Raw genomic sequence first — 11,019 nt, forward strand, 5'->3', positions numbered from 1 at the left:
GATTAAAAAATTAAATAACCGGTGACTTACAAAGCCATAGATACCAATCTTTCCTAAATCTCTACCAAAATCTGAATTTGTGTTTAAAAGAACATCAAATGAAACTAAATGTATACATAAATCAACATTTCTTCAGAAGCCTCATTCAGCCATTGGATAAATGTATACACGAACAATAATTAAATATGAAGACATACCTTACCACAGTCCTAATCTTCTTCTTCTTCTTCTTCTACAGAAGCCTCATTCAGCCATTGGATAAATTTTTCAGCTTGCTTAACAAAAACCTTATCTGATTCATCTGCATCTTCCTTTTCACTTGACCAATTAAGAACAGCTTCTTCTTGTATAATATCTTTATCATACAAAAGATGCAAAATTTGTACAAACAAAGGGGCGTATTCTTTTCCCGATTCCAAACAAATCTCTTCAAACTTCATTATCACTTCAATTTCATCATCTACACCTTGAAGATACGGTTTCAATAGTTTCCCCCAACGTGACATCACATCATCTACATTCTTCACCAAATCCGTAGCCGATTTATGAGGAGTATCAAGTGCTAATTTCATCATGGAGTAAAATAACGCACTAGCACAGTTCTCGAGAGCCATATTGTATGACAACCGAAGTGAGTTAACTTCTAGTATTACATGGTCTTCTTTGACATTTTCATGAACCGCTCTCAAAAAAGTCTCTTCGACCTCTTTTTCAAAATACTGAGATTCATCTTTAATATCATCATCAGATTCAGATTCAGACGCATCGAAACGAAGATGAAAAGAGTCATCTTGAAGAGCGGTTTCAAGATCATCATGAGCTGCTTTAGTAAGCTCTTCGAGTTTTAATGCAGGTATTGGTGCAACTGAATGCCTCCATTCTTCTTCATGGTCAACTTCATTGTTTGACCAAATGAATCCACGCCCTCCATTACCGATTTTAGATGAATCCCAGTCGTTAATTGAATCCCCATTCACGAAGGTATCAGACGTTTGTACAGTCACACTATTATTATCAGCATATTCAAGCTCATCATCACTATCTTCTTTAACAGGCTGAGGGAGTAACGAAACTTTAGAATACGCATCAACGACTATATTTTCTCCAACAACAACCTTAAAAGACAAAACGACACCTGGTTCAACAACCGCTCCAGATTTCATAACAACCCCGTCACATAATATATCATGAGTTAGTCTACAACCATCTTCTATTGTCACATCATGCCATATATAGCAACCATCAATAAAAACATTAGATCCAATCTTACAATTATCCCCGACAACCGAGTTTTTTATAACCGTGTTATCACCAATACTACTACCTTTCCCGATAAATGTAAACGGGCCAACTTGGGCCGAACGTGATTGTGATATTTCTGATCCACGATAAATCCCATTACGATCAACTTCGATAAAGGTATTAGTTGAAAGCAGCAAACTTGGCACTATTGGATACGTCCATCTCAAAATTATATCCTTACTTATCGAATCATAGCTTCGAAAGTTATCAATCCTAGCTGCATATTCTGAATGAATTTCATGAGTGTAAATCTTATAACCCATGATGTCATCAAGAAGTAACCCTTTTACAAAATGACGACGTAAATGCTGATAATCAAAATTGTCTATGAAAAGACTAAGGACTTCTGGTGAGCATATGTCTATATAACAATCTTGTTTGTCATTTTGTAGAGATAAAGAAGGACTTTCAGCGAGAAAAGATTTATCAAGAGTTAACGTTCCGTTAACATCATCGCCTTTATCTTCATAATAAAGCAGCTGCTTTGTAGACGGATCGATTGCCATGATTAGTTCGTCTGTTCCAAGACGTGTTTGATGAGTAACTTGAGACGATTTCAATTTTTTTACAACCATTGTCATTATAGCATTGCTGTCCTTTTGTCTTCTCTTTTTATGCTCATCGAGTGCTTGTTTAAGCATCATGTTACTGACTGTATCTCCACTAACGAGGATAAAATCACTATTAATCACATTACGCTCGTAGATTACGCGTAAAGCATCACCAGCACTGATACAATTAAGTGATTCGATTGTTGTGACTGAAAAGTTTGGTTTCTTGACCCATTCTGACTCTTTCAAATACTCGATTATTTTCTTGGAATGAGAACAACAAAAGACAAAAACTTTTTCAACACCTGCAGATTCAAGCCATGTTAATGTGTAGTCAATCATAGGTGTGTTGACTATTGGTAAAAGTACTTTTGGGCATTCAAGTGTGATTGGTCGAAACTTTGTGGTGAAACTATCAGCTAATAGGATGGCTTGTAAAGGATCACGACTTAAATCCTCTACAGCATCTTCTTGTTTTGCACCTTTCTTAGCTCCCATTGTTAAAAAGCCAACTTTTTTTACCTGCAAACAGATAAATCAACATATATCAGTGTTCGGTGCTTAAAAAAAACCTCAATTTGGCATTATAAAAAAGGTGCTGATATGCTACTCGAAATAGTAGTTAGTAACTTAGTAGGTCGAGTTTCCGTTCATTCACAGAGAGAGGCAATTCAAGAAGTTATCTTGGGGTAAGAAAATTAAACAAACAGTAAGACCAATCAACTATACATGTATTTTCGATATCATATAAGTAAAAAGTTTAAATCTTGAGAGTATAATGGATTATAGTCTCAAAATTTACATGCAGATACAAATTATAATTTATAATAATTAATAAAAGTGCATATACTTGCAACTTGCAAATTGCCAATGGAGTATGAAACAAAGATACATGAATTATCAAAGTAAGGTAACATACATGAAATCAACCAGCAAAAAAGCTACTATAATACTCCAGTATACATGAATCGGTAAGTTAACACACATTAATTCATAATTGATACCGATTTCAACAAACTTCCAAATAAACCCTAATATCAGATACAACCCTAATTCTTATAAGCAGAACTCAATAATCAAATTAATACATAATATATTTAATCTTAAAGCAACAGATGATAGCTTGATGATGCAAATATATAACTAGAACATCTGATTGAAAAAAAAGAAGGTTATGTAAGAAGAAATTAAGAACCTGCTACGACTGCGGTTAACGGAAAATAGAAAAGATGACGGTGGATTCACGTCGATAAGATACGGCAGATTATACCAATCGTTAAAGTATACGGCCGATATAGTGGTGAGAGCTGGAATGCGTAGTAGCAGCAAGCAAAGAGGAGGGATTAGTGTGTAAATTGTACGGAGTAAATATAAATTTAATTATCAGTTTGGGGTTATTATAAGAGAAACGTAACATATATTATAGAAAAAATTACGCCGTGGGTACCTGTGGTATGTTCACATTTGCATCATAATACCTAAACTTTTTTTCTTGCGTAGTTAGTACCTCAGTTTTGCTTAAGTATCGTGGTTGGTACCTCAACCTAACTACCGTCAAAGTTTAACGGTTAACCCCTCACATGTGCCATGCATGTGAGGGCAAATTCGTCCTTTTCCGTTATTTTAATCCAAAATCTATGATTTTCTCTCAATAATATGATTTTATAACTAAAATCAGCTCATTTTCATTGCTCAGATCTCAAGAAGGTATACTACCAGTAAATTGTTTGTACCTCAGTTTTGCAGAGGATGACGGAAGCATCGATTAGGAACAAGCCAGGTATGGCAAGCGTTAAGGATATGCCATTACTCCTAGACGGTCCTCCTCCCGGCGATTTTGCTCAGGTCCGTTACGCTCGCCGGATTCCGTCCAAAGGTACCAAGCGCTATCGCTATATTCCTCGCCGCTTTCGGTACTTTCTCTTGGGGCATGTACCATGTCAGTAAAGGCAACAAGATCCGTAGGTAATATACTTTTATTCTTATTTCTTATTATTCTCTGTTTATTATTGTTTATATCGTACATTTACTGAAACCCAAGTGATTTGAGTGATTGAGGATAAATTAAGGTTTGATTAATTGGATGACTGGAGTTGATCGACTTAATTCGTAGTAAATTTGTGTTAGATCTGTTATTACATCCAGATTCGGAGCTAGATCATGAGTTCATTTATGTAGTTTTATAATTGCATTAAACTTGTATGATTACTAGTTGAATAGTTTGGTTACTAATTTGTAAATTGTAACAATAATACTGCTAATTATGAGTGTTTTGGAATTAAAAATGAATACCTAGCCCTATCTATTTTTCAATATGTGTACTGTATTTGTTTTTGGAGGTACAGTGGAGTAAATTTTCATCTCATATTCATAGGATTCTCAGCTGGTTTGCTGAAACTGTAGCCCATCTGGAAGAAAATATTGGATTTGGTAGTCTGGTTATGGCTTTGTCACTGTGTGTTCTCGTGTATGCACTTGATAAGCCAATTGTCACCATGTAGATCTTGTTTAAAAACCTGAAAGTTAAATCCTTGCGATCACCTAGTTGCTATTGGTAGGAACGGAAGTATCATTATAGAGGACTTTGCTGAATGTTATAAAGTTGGTGCCACATTTGACTTGTAACTTCTTGAGACTTTCTTTGACAATGTAAAATAAATAAGTTACTACCTGCTAGTAGCAGACTTAATTAATACGGAGTAGTATGTATACCTTGTACCTTGAATTGTACATGAGAAAAGTTCAAACAATTTACTGATAGTATACCTTCTTGATATATGAGCAATAAAAATGAGCTGATTTAGTTATATAAAATCATAGATTTTGGATTAAAATAACGGAAAATGACGAATTTGCCCTCACATGCATGGCACATGTGAGGGGTTAACCGTTAAACTTTGACGGCAGTTAGGTTGTGGTACCAACCACGATCTTTAAGCAAAACTGAGGTACTAACTACGCAAGAAAAAAAGTTTAGGTGTTATGATGCAAATGTGAACATACCACAGGTACCAACGGCATAATTTTTTCTATATTATATATTATACGGAGTATTGGAAACGAAAAAATCTATTTTTTTTTTTTTAATTGTAGAATGATGATGTTATTATTATTAGACTAATTAGACTAATTCTTTTATTAAGAAAAAATTAAAAAGAAAAAAAAATCTAAGCATGATGTCATTAATCTATATAATTTTGAATTAAAATTAAATCTTATTAATTAATTATTATTATTAAACCTTATTAATAAATATTTTAATTATTAAAATTAAATAATTTTGATTTATTTTAATTAATTATTTTGAATTGAGTATGAGAAGGTATAAAACGTATGCAGAAGAAACTCAATTCTAAATTTATATTTTAATTTACACTTTTAAAATAAAATAACAACCAATATTATCTCTTATGATTGGATGTGAATTGTTTAATATGCATTTTAGGTGTTTGATAAAATGTTCAGCTGACGAGTTTCTTAGTCGGACTCTGTGGTTCCACGGGTCATTAAACTAAATAACTTTAGCATTTACGTTCACTTAATACCTAAAACATATCAAACTGTTTCGTTTAAACAAACCCGTGATTCTACGGGTCATTTCACTAGTATTAACTACGGGGCTTAAGTCTAAATACTTGATGCTTAAGTCTAAAACATTCCAAATTACTATCTATTTTCTATGTTTTGTCTAATCTTTATTTGTATATATAATCATTTTAATGTATGAAAGAAATAAATGTTTGATCCATATTGAATTTCTCAATTTATAGGTTGAATTGCTACTCAATATTGCTCTATATTTCTCAATACTATTCAAGTGTTCATGTTATTTTGGAAAGATTTGTGGATAGACGATTTGCAGTTTAAAGACAGGTTTCCTCGCTTTTTTAGACTTGAAATAAATCAGGATGCAACTGTTCGTGATTGGGTTCAACATAATGAGCATGTTCGGGTTTTTTCATGGCAATGGTCTCGGGAACTTTCGGGTAAATTAACGGGTGAATTAGCTAATCTTACGGCTTTGATTGAAGGCGTTACTGTTCTCGGTCAGGGTAAAGGGCTATGGGTTTGCAAATTAGATAACAGTGGAGTCTACAAGACAAAGTCCATGGCTTCAAAACTTGATGAAAAATACTTTCAGGGAATGATTTGAGTATTGCTACCATGTGTAACAAATTAATTCCTCAAATGGTTAGTCTTTTTATTTGGCGTACTCGTTTGAAACGAATTCCGGTGAGAGTTGAACTAGACAAACGTGGTGCAGACCTTGACTCGGTGTTATGTCCTTTGTGTTCTGACGTTCCCGAGTCCGTGGAGCATGCTATGTTCTCATGTGTAAAAGCTAAAGAAATTTGGAACGATATTGCTAGATGGTGGAGTTGTAATGTTCTACCGAATTTAAATTTTGACTCTTTATTTACAGGAGATTTTGTTTCTAGTTATTCGGGTATGCAAAAAGGAATCTGGAAATCGGTTATTTGGGTCATGGGTTATTCAATTTGGAAAAACACGAATCATAAAGTGATTAAAGTCTTTTGTAATGATTTGTGGGGTGCTCTAAATATAATAAACGAAATGCAAGTGAAGTCTTATGAGTGGGTTAATAACCATTCGAAGAGATACAACTTCAACTGGCACGATTGGTTATTGAATCCACGATTCTTGGCAGCACAAAGTAATATGTGTTTTGATTTTTTGAGCATCACAACAACACAAATTTTTTTTTTTTTTTACGCTTGTATTGGTACAATTATAAGCCCAAATTCTCGTGTAGTTTCGTTTGTAAATAGTTGTGGGCTCGTTTTTCTTTAATTGGTGCTTGTAGGCCAGGTTACAGCCCAATTCTTCTCTCTACATATTATTTATAACTAGTGAAATGACCCGTGAAAACACGGGTTTGTTTAAACAAAACAGTTTAATGATATGTTTTAGGTATTAAGTGAATGTAAATGTTAAAGTCATTTAGTTTATTGTCCCATGGAACCACGGATTTCGACTAAGAAACTTGTCGTTGATTTTATAAACATAAAGTTCGCTCAACGTTGAATATTTATATTTATATTTTTAATAATAATAATTATAATTATTATTAATAACAATAAATGTCTTTTAAATTTTTTTAGAAAAACAAAATTACAATTTAGGAGAGATTAATATTTCCTTTTATAAAATATTTTGTAATATTTTTTTAATTAAATTAATATATAATTATGACATCATCATTATGAAAAGTAAAGGATAATTTAGCTTAATAATGATGTAATCATTTTAGAGGTTTATTAGACTATATAGATTCAATATATTCTTTTGCTTTTCAAAAAAAGTGTTCATGTTGTTGTTTTGATATGTCTCATTTTAAGTGTACACTTTGTATTATAACTAATAATATAGAAATCTTAATTAAACCCTAACATCTAAGTAATTTATACAGTAACAAATATTATGCCTACTGTTATAATTCAGTAGGCTTATAACTACCTTTAGTGGTTTGGTTCTTGACAATAGTACTACAAATATTAAAGAAGATTGAAGTAGAGAGCAAAACTATTTTTATTCAATAGATGGTGTGCTCAATATGGTAGCTTACACCCCTTATTTATAGTATATAATGTACTGTACATTGTAGGTGATATAGTAATAATATATATAATATTGTTAGCCACGATTGACTTTACAACACTCCCCCTTGGATGACAATGTTATTATCATTTAGAGATCAATAGTACTGCCTCGTTAAAAACCTTGCTAAAGAAAACTCAGTGGGAAAAAACTTTAGCTAGGGAAAAAGAGTGCAGTATAAAGTTGACTCCCCCTCAAGTAGGCATCGCCTCAGCTGTTACATCTTTTGAACATGCCTCATGCCAATATTGTGAACGTGTGTTCTGAAAATAGCAATTGGAAGTGCTTTCGTGAAAAGATCAGCAGAGTTTTTGCTGGATTGAACATATCTCATTTCAATCTGGTTGTCCTTAATGAGATTTTGAGTGTATGAGAAGAATCTAGGAGGTATGTGTTTTGTTCGGTCACTTTTGATATACCCTTCTTTCATCTGTGCTATGCAAGCTGCATTATCTTCATAGATAGTTGTTGGACTTTTATCGTGTTCTAGTCCACAAGAATCAGTAATGAGTTGTGTCATTGATCTCAACCAAAAACATTCCCGAGTAGCTTCATGTAATGCAATCACTTCGGCATGATTTGATGATGTTGCAACAAGTGTTTGTTTTTTAGAACGCCATGATATTGCAGTACCTCCATTTAGAAATACATATCCATTTTGAGATTTAGCTTTATGTGGATCAGATAAGTAACATGCATATGTATAACCAACCAAATCTTGTTTTGATTCGTTAGAATAAAATAATCCTAAATTAGTAGTTCCTCGAAGGTATCGAAATATGTGTTTGATCCCATTCCAGTGTCTTTTGGTAGGAGCTGAGCTGAACCTTGCCAACAAATTAACTGCAAAAGAAATGTCAGGTCTTGTACAATTTGTAAGATACATAAGAGCTCCAATTGCACTAAGATATGGTACTTCTGGTCCCAGGATATCTTCATGATCTTCACAGGGACGAAATGGATCAGTGTCAACATTAAGGATCTAACAACCATAGGAGTACTTAATGGTTTTGCTTTGTCCATATTGAAATGTTTTAAAATCTTTTCCGTATAAGTTGTTTGATGTACAAGTAAACCATTAGGCATATGCTCAATATGCAAACCAAGGCAATACTTGGTTTTTCCGAGATCTTTCATTTCAAATTATTTCTTTAGAAGTTGAATGGCTTCATGGATCTCTTTATTTGTACCTATGATGTTAAGATCATCGACATAAACGGCTATGATCACATATCCAGATGTTGTTTTCTTAATGAATACACATGGGCAAATAAGATTATTGGTATACCCTTTGCTTATCAAGTAATCACTTAATCGTTTATACCACATGCGACCCGATTGTTTCAACCCATATAAAGACCTTTGTAACTTGATTGAGTACATTTCTTTTGATTTTGCATTGGCTACTTCTGATACCTTAAATTCTTCAGGTATCTTCATATATATATCACTATCAAGTGATCCATATAGATAAGCAGTCACAACATCCATGAGATGCATTTCTAAATTTTTAGAAACTACCAGGCTGATTAAGTATCTAAAGGTAATTGCATCCATAACAGGAGAATAAGTTTTCTCATAATCAATTCCTGGTCTTTGGGAAAAACCTTGAGCTACAAGTCTAGCTTTATACCTTGTAACTTCATTTTTCTCGTTTCTTTTTCGCACAAAAACCCATCTATATCCCACAGGTTTCACATCTTTAGGTGTGAGAATGATAGATCCGAAAACTTTTCTTTTATTAAGCGATTCAAATTCAGCTCGTATTGCTCCTTTCCAATGATCCCAATCATGTCTACTTAGACATTCCATGACAGATTTTGGTTCTGGATCATCATCATCATTCATGATGTCATATGCAACATTATATAAAAATATCTCATCAAGATTTTTCATTTCATTTCGGTTCCATAATATATTTGAATGTGCATAATTGATTGAAAATTCCGTATTGACATCATCAATCTCCTCTGCAGAAGGAGTATTGATTTGTGGTTCTTCTTGAACACTTTCTTTTACCTCATTATCAGCTGATTTTCTTTTTCGAGGATTTTTATCTTTGGAACCAATTGGTCTTTCACGTTTCTGGCGTGGCAAAGACTCAAGAGCGACATTATTGCCAACTTTTGGAATTTTAATTCGAGCTGGAGCATTTGCTGCTGGTATATATGATTTAGTCACTCTTTTTTGTATCTGTAAATGCATCAGGCAATTTATTCGCAAGTTCTTGCATATGCATTATTTTTTGAACTTCGGTCTCGCATTCTTTTGTGCGAGGATCAAGATACATTAATTGAGGTTCACACCATGAAACATCATTTTCTTTATTTTTTATTTCTCCCCCTAATCTAGGGAACAGTGTTTCATTAAAGTAACAATCAGCAAAACGTGCTGTAAAAACATCACCCGTCATGGGTTCAATATATCTTATGATTGAAGATGTTTCATATCCAACATATATTCTCATCCTTCTTTGAGGACCCATTTTAGTGCGTTGTGGTGGTGCGATAGGAACATAAACCGCACAACCAAATGTTCTAAGGTGAGAAATATTTGGCTGATGACCAAAAGCAAGTTGCAAGGGAGAATATTTATGACTTGCACTTGGTCTAATGCGAATTAATGATGCAACATGTAAAATTGCATGACCCCATACAGATACTGGGAGTTTTGTTCTCATTATCAATGGTCTAGCTATTAACTGCAATCGTTTGATTAGTGATTCGGCTAAACCATTTTGTGTATGCACATGGGCAACATGATGTTCAACAACAATCCCAATAGACATGCAAAAATCATTAAATGCTTGATATGTAAACTCACCAGCATTATCCAATCTCACCCTTTTAATATTATAATCAGGAAAATGTGCTCTCAATTTAATAATTTGTGCAAGAAATTTTGCAAATGTCATATTTCGACTTGATAATAGACAAACATGAGACCATCTACTAGATGCGTCTATTAGGACCATGAAATATCTAAATGGTCCACATGTTGGATGAATTGGTGAACATATATCACCTTGAATTCTTTCAAGAAACATTGGTGATTCTTTTTCAACCTTAAGAGGTGATGGTCTAATTATTAATTTTTCAAGTGAGCATGATGTACATGGGATAAGTGCATCATGAGGGATCTTTTGATCCGTCAATGGATGTCCATGTATATTTTTGAATTATTCTTTTCATCATTGTTGATCCTGGGTGGCCTAATCTTTCATGCCACATATTGATCATTACAGGATCACATGCCTTTTCATTAACTACCATGTGTGCTTCTGGTACATTTATATATGTATAATGTAAACCAGAACTAAGTCTTGGTAGTTTTTCAATCACATGCTTCTTGTCAGTGATATTTAAATATTTATCATTTTTTGTAGTCACTGACTGATAATCATATCCATTTTGGTATATGTCAGAGAAGCTTAACAAATTTCTCTTTGACATGGGAGAAAATAAGGCATTTTTTATCAGAAAATTTGTACCGTTTGGTAACATGAATTTTGCCTTTTCCATTCCTTTTATTAAATTTGCAGGACCTG

General features: G+C 33.4%; 2 protein-coding genes across 2 annotated transcripts; one reads left to right on the forward strand and one right to left on the reverse strand.

The window, feature by feature from the left end:
- LOC139847162 (translation initiation factor eIF2B subunit epsilon-like) lies at window positions 1-3,229 on the reverse strand. Its single transcript, XM_071836779.1, has 2 exons — window positions 3,049-3,229; window positions 1-2,375 (listed from the first exon to the last, which is right to left on the reverse strand). Exon 2 carries the CDS (start codon window positions 2,349-2,351, stop codon window positions 210-212), a length of 2,142 nt encoding a protein of 713 aa, XP_071692880.1. The 5' UTR covers window positions 2,352-2,375; window positions 3,049-3,229; the 3' UTR covers window positions 1-209.
- A 2,788-nt stretch (window positions 3,230-6,017) lies between these two features.
- On the forward strand, window positions 6,018-6,665 carry LOC139848469 (uncharacterized). The gene has a single exon (XM_071838200.1). It carries the CDS (start codon window positions 6,018-6,020, stop codon window positions 6,663-6,665), a length of 648 nt encoding a protein of 215 aa, XP_071694301.1.
- Window positions 6,666-11,019: the final 4,354 nt, after the last annotated feature.

This window comes from Rutidosis leptorrhynchoides, chromosome 5 (assembly GCF_046630445.1).
Source record: "Rutidosis leptorrhynchoides isolate AG116_Rl617_1_P2 chromosome 5, CSIRO_AGI_Rlap_v1, whole genome shotgun sequence".
Taxonomy (NCBI): Eukaryota; Viridiplantae; Streptophyta; class Magnoliopsida; order Asterales; family Asteraceae; genus Rutidosis; species Rutidosis leptorrhynchoides.